Consider the following 22,696-nt stretch of genomic DNA (forward strand, 5'->3'; position numbering starts at 1 on the left):
TAAGATGGATGTCATAGTTCTTTCCATTTTTACACATACACAGAGAACAGAGCAAGCTATTTCAGGGGTTTTATTAGCACTAGTTTGGAAATCGCAGCATGAGTGAATTTCCTGAATTACCAAAAACTGTTATTTTACATTGAATTTGTTTGTTAGGTCTTCCTTCTCAGCAGAATTCTACCTGTATTGCTGGTTTTCAGATTCAGGGTCCTTAAATAAATTCATGTAGAAAGAGAATTGTTTTGATTGAAATTTGGTAATATCCAAGTGATTATACAAAGTCAGTAGGAAATGGCCTTTCTGCACTCCTGGAGTGTAGCACATGATACTTAGACTTTGTCCATGCAAGAGGTGTGTTACACAAAGGCCCAGAACATGCACAGATGGGCTGCTAGACCTGTAGGAGCAGCCTGCTGATTATTAAGCCAATAGCAGAGATTTCAGGCTTCAGCAGGATCCTAAACCTAAGGGTTTGGTCAAAGAAATGGGAAGAATGCAATGAAGCATGATCAGCTGAGAGCATCACCAGGCACCACAGAGGTGCCCCAGAGCTTCCCCAGATAGTCACTGGCCAAGTTACATGTGTGCCAGTAGCCAGAGGGAACAGGCATGCAAGAGGTGCCAAGGATATATATACAAACCCCAGAGCACCTGAGTTAGGGGGTTCTGTGTCACAGGCAGGAACTGTTACCACAGGCCCTTTCCGATAACCCCCTGCAATCACCACCCCCATCCCTTGCAGTTCCTTTCATGAACACCATCAGGGTGTCTTAGACTTCCCAACTGTTAGGGTATGTTCAGCTTCTCCATATGAAGGAGGAAAATCAGTAAAATATTTACAAAAGACAGAAAATAGAGCAACTGTAATAGACCAGTAAGTTTTTGCTAAATAGGAAAATACTGTCCCTTAAGTCACATAAAAGTCTTGATGATGACTTCCATGGCACTGTAAACTTGAACTAGTATCCCTTTTTAGTACAACAGCCTGAGTGGCAATATTTCAGGCTAATCCACTTGCCTCATCAGAATCTAGGCCTGCTAGACCTTGATCACCTCTATCAGATTTTCCAGAATATCCTCCTCTTGTAAAGTATATATGATATTATGACCCAAAGGGTTGTTGCAGTGAGGTTTTGAGTCAGATGCTCTGCGTGGGATTGACTGTCTTGCATCTTCCACTTAAATGGGAAGTAGTTTGCAAACACTTGGTGTCCAATGTAGACCAGGATCGAGTTCATTCCTGAAAGGAAGCACAGGTTACACCATCTGAATGAGTAGGTATGGGCATGCTTCAGAGTAAGCAGGCAGAGGTGTGGCAGGCTTATAAAAGAGAGTGGCACCAAGACAACAGCTAATTTTGTTTGCCCCAAAGATGTTACACACTGTTTTCAAATACTGAGGGGTATTCAAGTCTGAGGGGTTCTCTCCCCCAAAACATTTATTAAAAGAAATACAAATAATCTCTGTGCTAAATTGAAAATACAACCAAATCAGTATGCTGCAATTATATTAATAAGGAGAATAATAACAGTTACTGTTTTCAGGGTGGACAAGTGCCAACCAATCTGGTCAGATCTGCTGCCTTTACAAACAAATTCAATGACTGCCCTTCAAAGCTCTGGGGTTTCTGGTAGGAGGTATGATACTCTGCTGTCACCCTGCCTATTTTCCTATCCAGACACCAGGGACTGAAGCTGCTGAAAGGTCCCCTCTGCTGTGGTTTACATTCTCCACTCGTGTTGGTTGTGTGCCCACTGTGGTTAAAACCGCAGTGGGATACTTTGCAAAACATGCTTATCTAAAATCACTGAGACACAACCTACACAGCTGCCCAGGGGATTTCATCTTCCACATCTTCAGAAGTGGTATTACTCTGCTGACAGGCCTTTGAGTTTCCCATTAGGTTACACAAGTCTCAGCAGTCCCTTCCAAAACCAACTTTGAACAACTGTGGTATTTTGCTTAGTACTAGGCAGCTGTTCACTGGGACCTTGACTTGATACCAAACTCAGAACAGTCACTAGGCAATAGCAGCTTTCAGCTCTCATTTAAAGAACTGATTGTCCCTTTCTCCTAAATATTTGGTCTCAAGCGTTCCAGTTCTGTGCAAAGATCCTGCTCAACTTAATAATTCTGGAATCCTTTAGGTTACCTCATTCTAAATCCCTACTCTCTTACAGAAAAGGGAAGCACAGAAAACAAAAGGATAGGATCAGTGCAGAAAGAATAATAAGGAATATGTCTCCTGATGTGATTTCACTGACCTGGGTATAAAAATGGAGCACCTGACCACCATTTCTTGACATCCACAAGGTAATATATCAGCAATAAGAGGATGAAGGCAAAGCAGCTCATGGTTGTTACATATGATATTGACCTACAAACATTTTCAGTAGAAAGAGTAATATTTAGAGAACTATCTGATACAGATATCAGTATACAAAAGCTAAAACATTCTCTGAGCTAAAATAGTACTTCAACAAAATAATATGAAATGTTCCATCTCTTTGCTTACCATAAGTTCTTGTTTATGGGAATAAACCCTTCTTCTTTAGAACATTTTGTCAAGATAGCAGAAATAATTCCCTGAAATAGAAAGCCGGTGAAGGTTATATAACCACTGCAACATGCTTCAAAAATGCTTGCATTGCATTAAAATACTTGTCTTTTAAAGAGCTACATAACTATCAGACTTACCATTACTACGCCCCATATGATGAATCGACTCATAATTTGTTTGGGCTGGTCTTTGTAGAACAAAGTAATTTTTCCTGCCTTATAAAAAAATACAAAAAAATAATTAATGCCCATTAATGTAACTACATTTCAAGAGCCAGATATATTTTCCACCAGCTACCTGTGCTAAGACAGAGACCACAAATGGGATTTCCAAGTGGCTGAAAGGCTCAAAATGAGGATTCTTTGTAAAGAATGCACACACAAGGGCAAAATATGTAAATGCAACACAATCAGCAGTAGAGGTGCACTTTTTCTCGCTTTCTTACTATGTTAACTGAGGAAGGGGACAAGTATCTTTATTAGGTATTTACATTTACACAATGTAAGTTGAGCTCCCTCCCCCTCAGTAAGGATTGCGTGAAGGAGCAACACCAGAGCCAGGCCCAAGAGCTTCTCCACAGCATCCCTGACCTGCCCAGAGCACATACTTCTTTTCATACAGCACTAAAGCAATGTGTCCTGATAATTCACTCCTCAGTGTCACACTTCTGTTCCAAGCTCTGCCTCACAGATATTCCCAATCAGTTTTTACCCAGTCTACATGTGGTAACATTCCTTTCCCAGCACAGGAGTTCCAGTTTGGTTCACAGCTGCTGTACCGTCAGAAAAGCCAGCAGTGCATCAAAAATGCATCAAAAAGTGCCATATTTTAAACAGTTGTGAGCTGTGAGCTTTTGGTGTTGGTGACACCAATGTGAACTCCTGCGCCTCTCTTGGCGGAGAAGGTGAGCACACAGCACCTGTGCAAGATGCCTGTCACTGCAGGACAAGCAGGAAATCAGCAAAGGGGAACAAGTACACCTGCAACTTTTGAAACCCTTACTCTACTTACTTACACATATCTGCTTACACAATGAAGCTGTGAAGTTTGTGTCTCAGCCTTATTTTCCAACATACAACCTAGCCTACTCCCAGTAAGACAAACCTTAAAACATCAGGTGGCTATTTTGCAAGCTTCTTGTGTCCATCCCTTACAAAAACTGAGAACTCTCAGTGAATCTAATGCAAGCTACTGCCATGTTAGCTTCCACTTCTCTGGCACTCACCTCAGCCTAAGTCACTGCAAAAGCACTGCTCTGAAAAAGGTTTTGTTAGAACCAGTCTCAGTCTTAAGTAAAGAAATCCGGTTGCCTCCCCACTTCCAAGTTTCCTTCAAATCTTCCCATTATAGCATGCAGCCAGAAAGAAAAAGAGGTACCTGCAGTCCCAAAAATGCCATAACAATGCTATTTATGGTCCCCAGGATCCCTTCAGGATCATATGGCATCGTTGATTGGTAAATCACCTTAGAGAGAAAACAGCTGTTAGGGAGCACCCAATCAACTGAACTCCTTTCTTTTAAATCCCCCTGCACATATTGTTCCCAAGCTGCTCCTGACATAATGCAAACCAAAATCTACTTACACCGGAAGAGGGATGCTGATACATATGCTTTTCTCCAAGAAGCAAACGGTCAATGTAACCTGCTGCTCCTCCAGTGCAGTTGGGATACTTTCCAAAGTCCCCAATGCCTCCAGGACCAAGATAGCCCCTAGGAAAGTGGCAGAGAGCTTTGTAGCACAAAGTGTTGTTACAGTCCAGCTGCACAGTAGCTGGCCCACTGACCCAGCACACCAAATGCTCAATGTTTTCCCAGGCTAGAGGCACACATTGATGGCATTGCAGTGATCATATATTGCTGTACACAGACCTCAGGGAGATTTTAACCTTCTCCTTGAAATAGAAAGGAAGAATGACATCACTTGTATAACACCTAGTCTTTAGTACCAAAGTAAAGAAAGTTTTTTCATATGATGGATGCTTCTTTTAATCCTGCTGGCCTGAAAGCCCTTCCCTTCATTCTTTCCCTATGGCTAACAAAATGTACTTTCTACTCAGTAGAAGGGAACCAACATGATACCCCACATTAAGTTGTCCAAGTGCACGGTCTTACCTGGGACAGTCTGGCACAGGTAACAAGAAGGTCAGGCAGAGCCAAATTGTTTCTAACACCAAAATAAAAATCCACTGTGGCCAGTAGGGGAGAATATCCTGCAGAGCAGGGAATCGTCCTTCCTGCATGAGATGGAAGGAGGGGGTGTTAGCTGGCAAATAAAAAACCATGCCCTTGGGGACAACCTGTACTTCCTGGCAGGCAGTCTTGTTCCCCAGATACATTACAAAACTGGGTTCTACCAATGGACCATTCATTTTCACAAGCGATTTCCAGACACTTAGTTACTTGGGGCAGGAGGGAGAAACAAACCAAAACAAAAGCTCTTAATATTTTTAAACTTGGAAAATGTGAAAAGGAACTTTGATTCATGAGTAGAACAAAAGCCTTTTGGGAAAGCAGACTCTAGAGAGGCCAAAACCCAGTATTACTTTCCCCTGCTGTGAAAAAATCTTGCCAAAATTAACTGGACAAAATGCAGACTACAGGATTCAGCATAGAGATGCCTGTCCCTGGGCTTCCTTTGCAGTGGAAAACTCATCAAAAGTGTCTTGGAATGCCTGTTTTTAAGCATCATCTGAATGGACTGGTGAAATCCTCAAATACAGTAAAGCTAGATGTGACAAAACACAGAGTGGGACACTGAAGAATGCACATACCCAACATTGACCCCTGCCAGGTCACACTGCACTGCACATCAAGTAAGGTGTTACATGTTTCCTTGTAATTTCTCATGTGTTCTTTTTACCCAAACGAGCGGAAAGGCTCCCAAACCCTGCTCCATTATCAGTTCAGTTGTCATTTCCCCACAACTCACCCAGGTCCCACTATCAGCTCTTGTAAACAGAAGTTCAAGAGCAGCAACCACCAGGTATGTGAATCCCAGCCTCTGGAGCACCCCTGGAATACGCAGATTATCCCAGGACACTGGAAGACATGCGAGCAACATGAAAGAGGAGCAGACACAGGCTCTGTTGTAAATACAAAAGTGACCCTTCTTCAGGGACAGCTGAGATCCACTGCACCTGCAGGTACGAGAGACACCTCCACTCTGCCATCCCAATTTTCTGTACATCATAATCCTGGGAAAGTCACTAAGACAATTAACAGTGGTTGGCACAAGAGTCTAACAGAGAGAATTGCATCAGTGCAGAACTGAACAGAACTCCACAAAATACCATCAAACTGTTTTTGCAACAGCCCAGACAGGGAGGCAGGAACAAGTTGCAGAAATGCAAGGAGGAGAGCAAGTTCCACTCACATGGTCCAAGGCAGTAATTGGGATTCACAACAATGATTCCCAGCAGGATTAGCACAAAACTCCTCCAGAGGATTTTTCTAAGCACCTTCCACTTGGAACTTCCCCACCTCAGCATGGAGCCCAGTGCCAATGCTATCGATGTCCCCATGATGAACACAAACCTGGAGAACAGAGTAGATGGGAAATGGAGCTGACAGATGTCTCATAATATGTAAGAGTAACAGCAAACACTAAAGTTTACAGAGCAGCCTGCACTGGCCCAATAGAGATGCATGCAATGAGTGCAATTGGGCAATTTTATTTCCTCTGATTGCTAGGAATTTCCAGGCTACTGAGCTTGCACCATGGGACACTTCTACCTTTTCCCATGGTCAGTTGAGGTAGGGTTGTAATGGCACTCTGCTCTTTTCCCAGCAATTCATATGCTACCAAAAAATTCCATTACCCAAAATTAAATTAGCATCTTCAGAGCAGTCAAACATCAGCTTCAAATCTATGATTCAAATTCAGAACTGACCCACTCCTCCCTTCTAGATTAGGTTCACAGTCCAAGTCCAGCTCCCTACTCCAACAGAAACCACGGCTGGTGTAGAGAAGCATGTTAGGGGCAGATAGGATAATTGCTTCCCCATAAGACCATTCTCTGGTTATAGAAATACAAGCTTAATCCAAAATTTACTTGGCTCTTCTATCTATGGATACACACCAGTCCAGCTTTGAATATTGCCAGACTGGCAGCTTTTATCAGAGTGGCATGACATTGAGCTTCTCAGGGGTACTGCACTTCTTCTGGCAGGGTAGCCCTGGGCGTTATATGTGGGAAGAAAGAGAATGTGGGGCACCAAAAACACTTAGCTCTTCTACTGGTTCATAAGGGTTATGTTATTTGTAGGGGCAGATTCCTATTAACTGTTTAACACAAATTCATCCTTCAAATACATTTCCACATGGAGGCAAGGTGCACACAAAGTTCCACCTGCAGTGTTTCATATAAAAAATCACTTGATACAAAAACTATTCTTCAGGAAAACTTACCATGGAAACACGAGATCTGCCACTGTTAATCCTACAGAGAAATACAAAGGAGCACGTTATTTACCTTGAACCCTCCTCAAATTTAACAATTTTACTGTTGATTTTCTAGAGGAATTGCAGGCTGCTAGCAATTATTTACGTCTCAAAAAATCTAAACTATGTTATAAACAAAACCTACAAAGAGCTAATCATCTTGCTTTACTGCATTTGCCACTCTTCAAGAACAGGGTCAAAACTGATTGCTGTGCCTTGGGATTTCAGGGATGGGATCCTTGCTATTCTCCACTAGGGCATTACAATGCTTGACTTCATCTCCATCAGCTTACCAATCAAGGCATTATGTTTTTACAGCACTTAGCAACATCAGCTTGACTGTGGTCAATGAGCAGTACAGGAAAGTTAAAGATATGACCCTGCATCAAAAATGAAAAGGTTACACACAGACTGTGATGTGAAACCATGCTGTGACTGCATGACAAGGAGGACCATACACTGCTTTGCCCATTAACCAGCAGGCAGATTTCCTGCTGAGGCAAACCAGCACAGCATCCCAGCCTTCAGCTAAGCAACAGCTCACAGCCGCTGCAATACCATCCATTTCTAGACACTGCTGCAGTTGAAACCCAGGGTAACTGTCTCAATTGTACTTTACCATTCCAACTCTCGTGTTTGAAGAACCAGTATTTTCCTCCTCCATAGTTAACAAACACCATAATTACAAGGGAGAGCCTAAAAAGACAACAAAACCACAAAGTATCACATGCAGATGAAATGCATCTTTATGAGCACAAAGTTAATGATTACTACTCCCACTAATGCATTTCTAACTCTGAAATTTGATTTATTTTATTTTTACAGCAAGATTTCCAAGGTTTCCAGCTTTACCAACCAGTAAGCTGTGTTTCAAAAATCATGGGTGGTGGTGAACCAAAGCAAGCATTTTCACAATGAACACATTGTTCTTTTGCACCCCCTGCCACAACTTTAATGTTTCCTCAAATTAGATAAATTACAAAGTATTTTGGGAAATCTGAGAACTAAAATCTTGATAAACTCCCAAGTAAAACAGACCACCTTGAACTGTCCATTTGCTACAAACTGCCACTGGAAAAATCTCATTCCCCTTGGAAGGGCTGCTTCTGAGCAAGCTCTTGTGCTCACCCTCGGAAGGTGTCGAGGGAACGCAGGCGCTGCCGAGAGCCTGTGCTCCATGATTGCGGGGCAGGATCGCAGTTAATGGAGTCTGCTGTGTTCGGGGATCCCAGCTCCTTCGGGAACAAGCCACACACATGAAGAGCAAGTCAGCAGCTGCACCAGCTGACTAGGGAACAAAGGATAGTAAACTGCAAACTTTCACACACACTGTCTTTATCTTCCCTGTCTTCCTTTTGTCTACTTCTAACCTCTTCCTGGCTGTAAAGCAATAATGTCTGCAGATGCTCCAGACTCTACCTTTGACCAGGCAGAAACAACAATGCAGTGAAATGAGGGTGTGCTTGAGACTCATCAGAGCTGGGTCCCCTCCAGATCAGCCAGAGACTTGCCAACACTATGGGTACTGCCTTACAACAGAGGTGAGCAGATCCAGTTGGCAACTCTCAAACAGGACCCACCCCAACCCATCAGCACTTGTCTGACACCACGGAGAGACTGTTTCAAGAGCTAAACCAGTGGAAAATTAATCCTCTTAAACACAGGAGTGGCTTCTTTGCAGCTGAGTTCCCTAAACCTCTCTGATCTGACCCAGTGGCAGCATAAAGGAGACATCATTGTATCCTGGTGATAGAGATGAACTACAAGAATTGCTGCAGAGCTCTGCTTCCAAGTCTTTTGTTTCTGGACAAGTCTGGACCTTTTGGATATGAAGCCCAGATTTTGATGAACTATCTACATTCTAGTACAAAATGAAGATCACACAGAAATGCCAGTTCTAGGGGTGCCAGAGAAATTCTGAGTTTGTTTTTTTGCTAAAATTTCTGCTGTGCTGGAAGCAGCCATGAAGGCTGTGATTTCCCTTACTCTGACTATGTCAGAAGAAGACAGTATTTTCACCAACACATTTGTTTCAAGAGAACCAAAGAGGGCACAGACTGTTCAAAATTTGCAAGAGCTTTACAGGGAATCCACTATACTCACATGGAAACCCAGTCTAGCACTCTCCATTGACATAAAATTGCCTGACATCCATACAAGATTTGCTAAGGGGAACACACACAAGGGGAAGATTAACAAGTCCCCAGATGTTCAGATAGTGTGTGTTTCTCAGAGATGAAAGCACTACAGAATACAAACTAAAGGTACTGGTCACTCACGGAGTTAATCATACGATCAGTTGCTCTGGGATTCAGTTTCTTGTAAACCCAGTTTCTGACTGGATCAATTCTGAAAATGAGTAACAGTTTAAAACACAAAACAAAGTCAAAAATACTTTATAGTTAATTTCACCTAAGAAGCTATTTAGCAGCATAAAACAGAAGTTTGGACAGTTCCTATTTCTGTTTTTATGGCTCATACAGGTAATACTGAGATTCAGCCAGCACCTAGGATCTCAGTTAAGTCCAGCTGTGGAAATACACAAGCTCATGTTTGGGGATTTTATTCTCGGGTTGCTTACAGGCAAGGATGACTTACACCATTCAGTAAAGGTAGAAGATTGCATTTGGTATACGCACTTTGGTCCCACTGCCTTGGATTAGTGATCCAGAGCTGGACAAGGAGCAAGGGACACAAGGGTGCAGCAGGGCGTGTGTGAGCTTACAGTGAACGTCAGCTGCTCTGTGCACAAACTGCCAAGGCTGCAAGATACCCCTCAAGTGAAATCGCATCACTCTGCATTTTTTGCCACATGTGCCACAATGTGCACATGTCACTTGATAACAGGATCTGATCTGCAAGTGGGGCTACAAGTTGAACTCCAAAGCATTACCACACTGAGATGTGTGGTCTTAAACTGGCACATGCAAAGAGGAAGTTCACTTACTTCATTAGAAGGCGCCCAGCAATCAGGATAGCAAGGATCCCCATGTAAACCAGGAAAGCAAAGAGAATAGCTACAGGAAAAAAGGAGAACACAACTCTATAAATGATCTAACAAAACCATTCAGCGACCTGGGCTTGGCCAAGCGTTACACAAACACGACACAATGCCCAGCTCACTGACCATCATACCACCTTCTCCATGCAATATACATCCCAGAGGAAAATAAAAACCCACAGCAAAACCCCCAAACAACCCAACACAAAAGCAGGCTAGTTCAAAGTGCAGCTCAGTGACTCCACATCTTGGCATAAAAAGAGCAAAATAAAACTGCATTGCATCACAAGACACTAGTAAGAGAAGAGTTAATGTGCTATGATATGTTCTGAAGAAGAATGTAGAGATTTAAAAACAGCCTCAACATGAAGAAGACTGGGGAAATGGCAATACACCTAGTTAGCAAGCATGGAGAATTTTTCTTTAGTTAGGAAACTGGGAGGACTTTACTAATGTAAAGGGAAAACACGGAACCGACACAGACAATTGTTTGAAACAGTCCTGGATAAGAGATGAACAAGAAAGGCCAGGTTTTAAATTAAAAGTGCAACAACAAACAAAAATCCAAACACTGTGTGAATTGTTTCCCATTTTGTGAGAGAAGACAGAGGGAAGAAGAGGGAGTATTCTGTGTAAATACATAAACACACAGGGAAACGGGAACTAGTATCTTCCTCCAGACACACACCCACTGATTTTTCTGTACTAATGCCTGCTGCAGAAACGTTGTGGGCAGACAGTACATCATGTGAAGAGGCCTGATCCTGGTCAGTGCCTCAAGATGGGTGTACAAAACATAAGGAGGCAAGGATGTTGAAGAGGAGCAAGCCCGTGACAACTCTTCAGCACAGCATGAGTGGCTGCACAGGCTTCTTAGGAAGCTGCTTCTCCTTGGAGACATGCAAGTTGTAGAATGAAAGGGAAAAACAGAGCTCTACATACGGAGGTAGCTGTTGATAGGGCCTTCATTGATGATTAGGTCACAAGAAACAGTTTGGGTGCTTGTACTTAGGGTCTTTACCACAAGGGAATAATTGCCAAACTCTCCAAAATGATACTGAATCCTGCAAATGATAAAGGAAACAAGACTTGGTGAGCCACCCCCAGTACATGCAGGTACCACTGCAGCACCTAGGGGGGCTGTAAGCCTGAATGCTTTAGGAAAGGCAAGCCAAAAACTTGGACCAACTCTGTGATCTAACACTGAACTTGCCTCTTCCAAGCATTACCCTCCCCTAGCCCAACACCAATTCTTTACCACACATGCACTGCCATCATTTGTCTTCTTGAACTAGAGACTCCCTGCAAGAGAAACCAGGTGCTTGCACATGCTGCCTCAATGAACACCGTTTTGGCTCCTGCTTGAACCTAGATCCTTTCAGCACAATTCCAAAGTACATCACTGTTACAGGAGTGGGGTGAAGACTGAGCTCTAGGTCTAAACAGTTGGGAAAAAGGAGGTGATGAGCAGGCAATGAAGAGGCAGATGGCTTCAAGTGGAAGAAAAAAAAATAACACAACAAACCAAAACAACACAAATACAGGATAGAGCTATCCATGTATTCCCTGGGGCTGGGCCACCTACTTGCAGATATCTCTGTCACCCACAGAGCTGTTGAGCAGCAGGGTGAGTGGATGCTGGGTATCAACCATTACCGACGCCGTGCCTGGTTTTCTCAGGCTCTCGTTGCTTGGTGGGACAAACGCCAGGAACTGATACAAGCACTGTGGAAGAAGAGGGTGAAGGGAGCTCATTAGTGCCAAAGGAGAGTGAAAGGGAGTTCTGCCTTGCACGGTGGCAAAGACAAGGAAAGATGCCACGAGGCTGGAGCATCTCCTGCTGCGGGAATTCTCTGCGTGCTGCTCAAAGGTAAAACGCAAGCGAAGCGACCTGACGAAGCCACGGGGAGACGCCGGAGAAGCCGAGAGCTCCGCCGCGGGCCGAGCTGTCAGAAGCGGAGGCCGGGGAGTGACCCCCGCCCGGCACAGCCCCTCACCTGGTGACAGGAGCCGGAGCGGGCGGCGAGGTTCAGGCCCGGGGCCGGCAGCTCGTTGCTGACGAGCAGCAGCGCCTGGTCCATCCGCCCCGACCGCCGCCGCTCCGCCGCCGCCCCGCCGCGGGGCCCGGGCGCGGCCCGCCCGTCGGGCTGCGAGAGGCCGGGCGCCATCAGCAGCGCGCCCAGCGCCGCCGCCACCGCGGCCGCCAGCGCCACCGCGGCCGCCAGCCCCGCCGCCATCGCGCCGCGCTCCGCCCCGGGGCGGGGCCGCCGCCGCCCCGCGCGGCCGCGCTTCCCGGTGTTTTCCGGGGTCGGGCGTCCCTGCCTCGGGCCCGCCCGCGCGGAAACACGGCGGGATGCGCAGCGTGGCCGGCGTCGAGCTGGAAGCCGCCCTGAACGCGCCTCGCCGCCACGCGTGGCCTCTCGTCGTAGGCTGCAGGCTCCCGACCGCGGTGCCTGCGGGACGGCTGGGCAGCCGGCGCTGAAAAAGCCGTACAGGCGTTCATCCCCGGGCTGGGAAGAGGGTCCTGCTTAGCCTCCGTCTTTCACGGAGGATGCGGAAGGCACGGCCATGGAAAAGAAACCACATTTCGTTAGGAGGGAGTTTCTTTCCAGAGAGGTGCCATCCATCTCGCTGGCGTTACTGCTTGCGACCGTGCTGCTCCTTAATGCCCTTCTCTACCTGTACCTCAACAAGTTTTACAGCTCTCTCGGACGTGTCGAAACGGACCCTGGCCTCTGCCCTTTTGGGCATTTCAAATTCGGAGCGGTGAAGAATTGTTCCCCGTGGCTTTCTTGCGAGGCCATAAATAGGGAAGTCAGGAAACTCAAGTGTGTTGGTGAAGGTGCTGTGAAAAAGGTGAGTTTGGTTTTCCTTTCTTCTCTCCTCTAGATAAAGAACTTTCACAGTTGGCTAATTAGTGCTAGCACTGGTGTTACGATTATCCTCTCAGCAGCCAATTACTGTAGGTATCCATGACCATATGGCTACTGATAAAGTGAACACAACAGATGCGAGAGCATGACCTGAGCCACCTCTCTGACACCAAACGACATCCAGCTACACAAGCAAAATCACAGGTTGGTACAATCATGGCAGAGTAAGACTGGCTATTTGGGTGATATAAAATAATTCATATACATTGTCCATCCCAAAGAAAACTTAGGAAATCATGATGTAGCTGTGGTGTCAGAAAGAGCTTGCTGTGACAGGTACATGGCTCTACCTAAAGCTGACTGTGCCTGGTGACTTTAATTTGCAGTAGTGACTAACTGGTCTCAGGAAGAGGTCAGTGGCAGCTGGTAGCATTTCATAGAAGAAGGCTCTCCACATCTTATATGTTTCTTGTGTGTTCTCAGGTCTTCCTTTCTGAGTGGAAGGAAAAGAAAGTGGTTCTTTCACAGCTCACCAACTCAGAGCTGAAGGAGGACTTTCTCCATGGACTGAAGATGCTGAAAGCCCTTCAGAGCAAGCACGTTGTCCGGCTGCTTGGCTACTGTGAGCAGCAGTTCACAATCCTCACTGAGTACCATCCTCTTGGTTCACTGAGAGGCCTGAATGAAACTCTCCACATTCCCAAATATAAGGGCATGAACACCTGGCATCGCAGGCTGATGCTTGCTATAGACTACGTGAGTGTCATTCGGTACCTGCACACCAGCCCCCTGGGCACCTTAGTGATGTGTGACTCAAATGACCTGGACAAGGTTCTCTCCCAGTATCTCCTAACAAGTGACTTTCACGTTGTGGTGAATGATTTGGATGCTTTGCCTCTTGTGAACAGGAGTGCTGGCAGGCTGGTGAAATGTGGTCACAGGGAGCTCCAGGGTGAGTTTGTAGCTCCCGAGCAGCGTTGGCCCTATGGAGAAGATGTGCCATTCCAAGATGACCTCATGCCTCCCTATGATGAGAAAACAGACATCTGGAAAATCCCAGATGTCTCCAATTTTTTCTTGGGCCATGTTGAAGGAAGTGACATTGTACGACTGCATCTGTTTGACATCCATGCAGCGTGTAAGAAGAAGGACCCGGCAGAACGGCCCTCTGCCCAAGAGGTCTTAGACACCTACAGGAAAGTGTTAACTCTGCTCATTCGGGAGGCAGCCATGCCTGGTACTAGAGAAATGTTATAGTGGGTCAGAAGGCAAACAACATACTGATGTTTTAAGTTGATGTCCTTCCTATTTATGTAGCTTGCCTGATGGGCAAAATCTCTGTCCCCAAAACTGAGAAGAAAAGAGCAGAACTTGTACCTCTTGATTAAAAAAAAAATAAAATAAAAAAATCCCCCCAATCCACGAGCTGTGCAAGCTTTTCTTTGGCATGTTTCATCTACCATTGGAAGAGGAAGAGGGAAAGAAATGAAGTTGTGTGGATGCAGGGGAAATTTGTTCCTTAAGAAATGATAAATTTTCTTTTGCAACATTTACACAAAAAAATCTTAAAAATTACAGAAAAACAGCTGAAAAATAGCGGTCTACCTTAACTTGTTGGCAGAGGACTGGAGAGCAGAGACCATGGCATGCCCCTCACAAGCTTTGTGCTGATTGCTGTGGCTTTGGCCTATATTGTATCCACAAAGCCCTCATCTACTTTCCCTTGTAGTAAAAGCAGTGGTCACTTAGAAAGGAGTATCCATTTCACTTCAGATTTTGGTGAGCCTCAGTGCCAGGGATGCAGTGGCAGTCTCTCCCTGCTGGCTGTGCCATAGGTTGCTTTTGGAGCCATATGGCTGTTGCTCTGTGTGCCCTGTATCCCACACCAGCAAGTGTGTCGCTGTTTTTGGAAGCAAGAAGATGATGCAGAGTCTTACGGACACAGGTTCTTGGTTTTCAAGCCTTGGTCCTGTGGTATTCTCCGATGTGCTTTTTAGAGACGAAGCTGTCTAATGCAAGTCTCTTGCTCCTCTGTAATCCACAGAAATGCTGAACACTTTGGATGAGAGCTGATGTGTATATTTTCATTCACTTATCCTTGGTTATTCTCATCATGATTTGATGGAAAGGAAGATAACAAGGAACTGAAAGATAATGTAACTTCCACAGCAGTGACTATTAAACACAAGCTTTACAAAAAAAAATTTCCTGTATTCTGAGCATACAACTCTATAGAGTCTGAATTCAAAGTCCACTAGGCATAAAGGAAGGTTGCTAAGAAGTAGCTTTGTTTGGTGTTTTAGGAAAAAGCTTGAGGTAGCCTACATGGATGTAACAGCCTGGTACCAACAGCTGGAGAGGAAGAACAAAGATGCCTTAATCCAGCAGTAGGCTCTGTTTGGTGGAACTGGGATCTGGGATGTAGTTCTCCTGGTGAAAAATAGGAATAATATGAATCAGAAACATAGGCTCCACCATTATCCACCTGAGGACCCTCTGTGCTGTGGACTAAATCTCTGAAAGGCCTAAGAGACAAGTTCCATGTTTTGACCTGAGAGATGATTTGTAAGCAGAGAAGTATGCTGTCCTTTTTGCTCCTTTTTGAAGAGTTTGGTTCTGTTCTTTTCTGTGCTGCTTTTCTCTTCATGAATCAGCCATGTTCTGACTGCACTGAGATCATGCAGTCATTTCATATGTATAATGTTCAAATCCTGGTATCAATTTTATTATAAATGGGAAAAAGTTCCTGCAAATTAGTAAATTCATTTCTGATATCATGCAATACCACCAGGAGCCCTTTAAAAACTGATGATTATACCTTTCCTTTCCTTCTGGGCAGTCTGCTTTCTTAAACTAGACTTTTTTCCATTTTTCACTTCTCCATTTTTTCCTTGCAGCTTTCCTGCTCAGGTTGTCAGGAGACAAAACTCAGAAATCAAGGTCTCCAAAAGAGAGCAGTGATTGTGGATGCTTCAGGTTCATTTTGGAATTTGACTCAAAACGCCTAAAAGAAGCATGGGGAAAATAAATGCACTGTTGTAAATGCATCATCCACTCCATGAACTCTTGACTTGTTATTACTAGGGTTAGAGTTCTACAATTCTAACATGAATACATGATGTGCAAGAGTTGGAAAAGTCTCCTGTTACAACTCCTTGAAACCAGGGATAAGGCTTTAAAGTGCCAATAGTCAAATCTTTTGCATGTTTCCTCCATAATAACGTACCTTTTGTTGGCCATCATGTACACTTGAAAGGGGAATCACCATCTGATGGCTGTAAATAACCATCCCATGAGGGATTTTTATGAATGTAGCAAGGACAGATAAGAACCTGACAAACATCTTGTGCTGGTCTCTCTTGGTTAAGACAAGCTTCTGCTGGGATTCTTGCCCTGTTGTGTACTGTTGCACCTTGCAAACAGCCATATTAATTTCACAGAGTGAAAAAAATGAAGAATTCTGGTTTGGAATAATTATCTTGCCATGGAGATGATTCTCTGTTTATGGATGAAATAGTTACAATTTTTTTAAAGAAAAGATGTCTCCCTAAACATTCACCCTGAGCAGTGGCTTCTCCATGTCTCTTTTCCATTCTCTCTCCTTCAGTTTTTGTGTTGTCCAGTGTTGTATCTCAGCAGGAATAAGTCAGGTTTGTTCAGAATACAGCGTTATGGAGCTGCAGATTCTTTTTTGGGATGTTGTTTCTGTCTATGAGGAAACACTAGATGGCAGCATGAAGGTCAGTTAGTTATTAGCCCAGGCATAGGCAGAATCTGGCCTTGCAGCCAGTATTTTCCTAGCAAACTTCCATAAACCCCTTAAAGATCTCATGGTGTTTGCCTTAGTGAGTCTGAAGGAACAAGACAGACAGATACAGAGGCTGACCTATTAACCACAAATGCCACAATGCCACTTCCCCTTTAACTTGCTCATGGTCTTTATGTACTTTATTGTCCGTTTCTATGTCAGCCTGGTGAGGCCAAAACTAAGTTTGTGTGTCACCTTCTTCCAGTCTTTCAGTAAAATCAGATATTTGTACTCTATGCATGTTCCTATTCTTCCCTGCTGGCTCCTTCTGCAATCTCAAGATTGCATGAATCCAGTCCTTCTCATATTTCCAGCTTCTTTTCCCTTAAAGAGAAGAGGCAAGGCATCACAGAGAAAAAGAGGCAGGACAGCTCTACATGCAGTAGTCTTCACTCTTTCCAGTTCTCTTTTCTGGGCATTTCAATCCTTACCAGCAATCACAGCCTTTGATAAACATTCAGGAACTTTGCTGCCTCTGTACAAGCAGCTCTTGTCTGTCTAGCAGAAAACATCAAAAGATGAAGGGCAAGGAAGAGGCTTGTTCACAGCTGGGAGCCTGCAAGTCCCTCTCTGCTCACCCACTCTCCAGCCAGCTCTAGACCAGTGACATAACCTCCCCTGCTAAGACCACTGCCAGTTCTGTCTAACCTCAGTAACAGCTGCTGGTTCTTATCTCAAGCTCAGATCAAGTGTCCCATATTCTCTGTCCTTTCCCAGAAAAGATGCTTCTCTGGGGATAGTCGTTGCCATGTTTCTCATTGTATTACTGTTCCACCATCCCAAAAGTCCAGTCGAAGAAACTGCACAAAGGTGCAGGTCACACAAGGAGAAGGACAGCTATTGATGCTTATCTCCTTCAGAAAACTTCAGAGGAGGTTCCCCAAACCACCCTAGGTAGTCACTGCCGAGGCAGATATGATCCCAGTCATTCCATGGCTTTTGTTTGCTGTCATCATCAAGATGAAGGCCCTGGATCTGACCCCTTTCCAAGGGACAGGACAACCCTTTTGCTGAGGTTGGTGCAACCACCTTATCCTTCCCTTTTGAGCAATGCCTCCTCTGCCATCCCTGCAGCAGTCCCACAGCGTATTTCACCCACTCCCACCCACCCAGCTGCTAGACAAAGAATCAAAGCAGAAGCTGCCTCCCAGACTCAAGAAACAGCACTTAGTTTCCAGACTGAACTCTGCTGGAACACAGCTGAGTGAGCAGTGCAGGAGACCAGGACATTTAGGGCATGCTAGCTGAGCCTGCTGAGTCTGTGGTGCTGTCAGCTGTGTCAGGGGCCACTACTGGTCTCGTGCACTCTATCCTTGGCCCATTGCTGTTGCCAAAACAAATTCCCAGTGGATTTCCCACTAAAGTTTAGCCCTTGCCACCTAGGTTTGTACTGCAGGTTACAGAATGGAAACCGCCTGTCTCAGAGCAGTCCCAGATTCAGTTTAAGCCCACTGCTCCTTTAATTTTCTCCTCAGAGCCATCCAAAGAATAGCACTGTCAAGGTTATGCTGTTTTCCTTTCCAAACTGCCTGCTTGGCTGCCTGCTTCTGGGGGGTCCAGTCTGATGGAGCATTTCCTGTTTTGCGCTATGGATTTCAGACTATATCCTGAAAGCACTCCTGTAACACTAAATCCCCTAGGGGTGAACAGCCTATATGGCAACTCAGCTGTATGTTTGACACCATCAGGCATAAAAAGTAGTGCATGAATATCTGCACCAGCTGTTGTGTAGGTCTGGGTAAATGCAAATAAAGTGGACACAATGTATTTAATTGAACATTTGTTTGATTTTTTTCTTTTTGAAGGCTCTGTTATGTGTTACTCTGTATTTAATAGAGTGGTAACTTTTAAATGTATTAGAAGTTTAGAATACCACACAAAGTTTTTGAAATCCTGTCACAAGCTCTAAAATAATATTTTCCTTGCTGCCACATAAACAAAACATCAGATCATTATCTTTGTGAAACAGAGGCAGTGTTGTTTGCCAAATATAATTTGTGAGCTATTTGGCAGAATATGCAACTGTAAACCGATTCTATCATTATGACTGTAACGTCCTACCAGCAGTCAAGAGACCCTGGGAACATGAAAAAAGTGGTTCTCAAGTTCTTCTAGCGTGATATAATGTGTATATTTGTAGAGTCCAACAAAATAAATTATATGCTAGATGGTACTTTTTAAAAAGGAAAAGGATTTTGTGGTTCTATGTTAATTGAAGCACTGTATACTTGAGATGACCACATGATTTCAAATAATTGTCAGTCTCTGTTCAGAAATCTACAATCCAGTATTTATCAGGATTAAATGGTAAATATATTTACATTACAGAGATATTTATGTGTCAGCAATTTTTGATTCTGTTTAGCTCTGAGTAACTGAAAATGCATTAAAAATTATATATTTATATATAGACACATACACAGATCCTTTGGCTATAATTTTTAAATTTTTACAAGACCAAGCTTACTGATCCAGCATTCACATTTTGGATATGCAGGAAATGATTTTCAAAACTGATAACATTCAGTAGCTCTCAGTCAAATTTCTAGTAATTGCTGGATGCTAACGACTTTTGGAAAGTGAATCCTTTCCCTGTAGAGCTGGAAGACCTCTTTCAGTAATTCTCTTGACAAATCTATGAGACTGAAGTGAGTACTTTTATCAAGTACACTCTGGATATCTTTGTGGAATGAACAAAGGCTTTGTAAAAGTTGGGATTTTTAAGTGATTTTTCTCCCTAAGAAAATTCCTGGGATGGAGAGAGGATGGGGTGTTGTGTCTAACTGAACCCCCCCCAGGCTCATTGCCTGTAATGTTGAAATTGGGTCATGTTGTCTTAGGTCTCCATTAATCATTTAACTTATGCCAGTGCCATATATTATTATTACATATTATTACATATTATTAGTTTGATGCCTACAGGCTTTGGTCATAGGCCAGGATCCTGTAGGTCAGATGCTATAAAGGCACAGCACAAAATGACAGTCCTTTCCCTACACACGGCCTTTGTATAAGAAAATAGAAAACATGTCTTCATGTTTCTGTCTTCATGCATGAACAGCATACACAAGTATTGGTTATCCCATCCCACCTCATCCAAGCCACAGATAAATATGCTACATAACCTACCTGGACAGTTAACACAATTTCTCACATGAAATTGCAACTGCAAGCCTGGCTATGCTCTGACTGAATTCAAGAGCAGCTTGCATTCCCACTAATGAATGTGCTTTAGGAGTCTAAGACTGAAATAAAAGCCCAAGTTCTAAAAGGAAATAACAGTGTACCAGACAAACAAAAGCCCAAGTTTTAAAAGGAAGTAACAGTGTGCCACACAAGTTAACCTGTAGGCCTAAGAGTCAACCAACTTTGCTGTTTGAACCAGATTCCTCAAGGAAGTCATGCAGAAGGCCTGCACACCCAGAATTCCTATTTCTACAGTCAGGTAAGGGGAAGATCACCCCTCTTCCTCAGGTTTGCAAGGCTGTCACACTCAGGGCAGCACCAGCTGTTGTGCTCCTCAGTCTAACCCCATCCTATCCACTGATTCACATTTACTAAATTCAGAGGGGTATCCGGAAGAAGAAAATCTGTCTTTGGCTGTCTTGTAGGTTGGGGGCAGGGAGATAATCAAAGTCTTAAATCAAGCATTTCATTGAATCAAATGAAGTGGGCAATGCTAGTGAGGCAGTCTGTTTCTGTGCGCTGGAGGCTGCAGAGAAAACCCCAGGACTGAGGTCATACTTTGTGGATGCCGGCCTTGGTTTCCTCTGCATGGGAGGCTGTGTGCAAAGTCCTGGGGCATCTCAGTTCCTCCCTGGCTTGTCCAGAACAAGCTGCGGGTTTAATACAAAAAGTGCCTTTAGTTACAGCTTAAATACAGCTTCTCTCCTTGTCATACAAGGGAGCCTGGTCTCAGCTGAGGTCTAGAGACATTCATGCAATATAAAGAGCACTGAAGTTACTTATATTTGTTCTTTCCACTTTTCTTCAAAGATGTGTAATGCTTTCTTGTCAGGCTTGTTAGCAGAAAAGTTCAACATACTAAAAAAGCAAACAAAAAGCCTCAACTTCACAAGAAACTGCTTAAAATCCCTCTGAAACCATGCTTAATTAACTGTCTTTTGTCATATTGCATAAGTGACTTCTTTTTTTTTTTTTTTTTTTAATCTCTCTTAGTGGTTTCCACAGTTCTGTGTATGGGTGCCATCCCAATTTAATGACCTAGAATTATGTCTAATTGCTGTTCTATCCTCCTTTCCCACACCATGTGGGGCAAGGAACTTTTCTCATTACACCAGTGCCTTAGGTTTTTATTTTTTATATTGTCATTTTCACTCATATTCTTTTATGTCCTGATCTAAGGCCTCTTAAAATGAATCTGTTCCATACCATGGAAAGAGAATGACTTGGAAAATCTTGCAGTGAGAACATAGTTCCCCAAAGGATGAAGTTTCCCCAGGCTGATTAGACATCTGCAAAGCAAATGCCATCCAAATGAGGTGTCTAGACTCCTTGCACTCAGTAAGGGATAAGAGCATTTCCCAGGCACAGGAGGTGTGATTCTGAATATTTGACATAAGTTACATAAATCATGCCCTATAAATATTTGGAGTTTTCCCCTTGATTGTCTTATAAAGGGTGAAGATGGCTAACACAAGCACATACCCCAAATACGATTTAAGCAGAGGGACATTGACCATATAGCTGATGTCTAAATTGTAACAGTTTCTGGTATCTGAAGGAAGCTATGGTAAAACGAAGTATCAAGGGCACAGAGGTGGATAGAAAGAAGCAGAAGGCCCCAGCGAAAAACACACCTAACCTCTCATGTAGCTCAAACACTCCACATCAGGCATTAGGGAGAAAGTTTGTGTATGTGAGTGCTACAGCAGCCTGGTTTACCTGCATCTCATTAAGCAGTTCAGAAAACTTTTCAGGGTTCTGAGTGGGAACATTTGCTCTGCTAAAGCATAATCCTAGAATTGTGCCTTTTGGCACCAGGAGCATATGGACCATCAAATTAAGCCATGTTATTCCAGCACCTCAATATCCAGCAACTCCCATTTTGGCACACACACACAGACACAGACACAGACACAGACACAAAACAAAACGGGGCAAATTTTTCAAAAAGTGCTCTTTCTATTCTGACCAATTTAAACTGTCACATTTAGTTCCTATGTGAAAAGCGAGAGCTCATGACAATCTGAACCTCTTATTTTTTCCAACACCTCGCACCACAGAACTACATTCCACATAATTCCGCTGCCGCTGCATAAGCAGCAGCCCAGCCAGATGACTCCACTCCTGCCTAGAGCTGCTGAATTCACACTTCTGGCCCCACACATCTGTGCCTTTCCCTTGGACGCTGGCACTGCAAAACCAAAAGCCTTGTTATACCTCCGGCGCCCGTGCCCCTGGGACAGAAGTGCCCCCTCTGCGTGTCCTCTCCCCGAGGGTCTGGGAGCTGGAGGGGGAATGAAAGCGTGGGAAGGAACCCCAGGGCCTCACGGACAGTCCAGAAAAATTGGATTTGTTACCCGGCGTGCAACGAGCCAGTGACTATACACTGAAAGAGACATTGCTTATATTCTCTACAGCTCCCTGAACGGAGCTCGTAGCCACGTGAGAGTTGGCCTCTTCTCCATGGTAACAAGCGACAGCACAAAGGGACCGGTCTAATGTTGCGCCGGCAATAATAATATAGGTTTAGGTTGGACATTAGAAGGAATTTCTTTACAAAAAGGGTGATTTGACACTGGAATGGGCTGTTCAGGGAGGTGTTTAAGGAAAGGCTGGATGTGGCACCCGGTGCCACGATCTGTTTGACAAGGCAGTGTTCGGTCATCGATTGGACTCGATGAGCTCGGAGCTCTTTTCCAACCTCACTGAGTCTGCGATTCTGTGCTTAATTTCAGAGTTGCACAAGCCCGGGTGCCGGGCGGCGTCCCACAAATCCGGCGCGCCGACTATCCAAGTTTTTTACTGTGTATACACTGTGGCGAGCAGC

At 44.2% G+C, this 22,696-nt stretch overlaps 2 protein-coding genes across 2 annotated transcripts; one reads left to right on the top strand and one right to left on the bottom strand.

Annotated features, from left to right (window-relative positions):
• Positions 1-55: 55 nt before the first annotated feature.
• HGSNAT (heparan-alpha-glucosaminide N-acetyltransferase) lies at positions 56-12,239 on the bottom strand. The gene is made up of 17 exons (XM_066317790.1): positions 12,000-12,239; positions 11,588-11,727; positions 10,945-11,066; positions 9,949-10,018; positions 9,281-9,350; positions 8,130-8,236; positions 7,621-7,697; positions 6,969-6,999; positions 5,934-6,094; positions 5,490-5,599; positions 4,673-4,794; positions 4,144-4,270; positions 3,938-4,024; positions 2,698-2,775; positions 2,516-2,586; positions 2,265-2,377; positions 56-1,240 (listed from the first exon to the last, which is right to left on the bottom strand). The coding sequence occupies exons 1-17, from the start codon at positions 12,237-12,239 to the stop codon at positions 1,059-1,061; spliced, it is 1,908 nt and encodes a 635-aa protein (XP_066173887.1). The 3' UTR covers positions 56-1,058.
• A 62-nt stretch (positions 12,240-12,301) lies between these two features.
• POMK (protein O-mannose kinase) lies at positions 12,302-14,803 on the top strand. Its single transcript, XM_066317791.1, has 2 exons — positions 12,302-12,858; positions 13,359-14,803. The coding sequence occupies exons 1-2, from the start codon at positions 12,571-12,573 to the stop codon at positions 14,130-14,132; spliced, it is 1,062 nt and encodes a 353-aa protein (XP_066173888.1). The 5' UTR covers positions 12,302-12,570; the 3' UTR covers positions 14,133-14,803.
• Positions 14,804-22,696: the final 7,893 nt, after the last annotated feature.

The sequence above is a fragment of the Sylvia atricapilla genome, chromosome 4, assembly GCF_009819655.1.
Source record: "Sylvia atricapilla isolate bSylAtr1 chromosome 4, bSylAtr1.pri, whole genome shotgun sequence".
Lineage (NCBI taxonomy): Eukaryota > Metazoa > Chordata > Aves > Passeriformes > Sylviidae > Sylvia > Sylvia atricapilla.

Excerpts from the sequence above, each read along its gene's own strand:
- HGSNAT (XM_066317790.1), bottom strand. The coding sequence starts at position 12,239 with ATGGCGGCGGGGCTGGCGGCCGCGGTGGCGCTGGCGGCCGCGGTGGCG. Across the intron at positions 5,600-5,933 it reads CAATTACTGCCTTGGACCAT|TGTCCTGGGATAATCTGCGT; the intron begins GTGAGTGGAACT and ends CATGTCTTCCAG. Across the intron at positions 1,241-2,264 it reads TGCTCCATTTTTATACCCAG|GAATGAACTCGATCCTGGTC; the intron begins GTCAGTGAAATC and ends GCTTCCTTTCAG.
- POMK (XM_066317791.1), top strand. The coding sequence starts at position 12,571 with ATGGAAAAGAAACCACATTTCGTTAGGAGGGAGTTTCTTTCCAGAGAG. Across the intron at positions 12,859-13,358 it reads GTGAAGGTGCTGTGAAAAAG|GTCTTCCTTTCTGAGTGGAA; the intron begins GTGAGTTTGGTT and ends GTGTGTTCTCAG.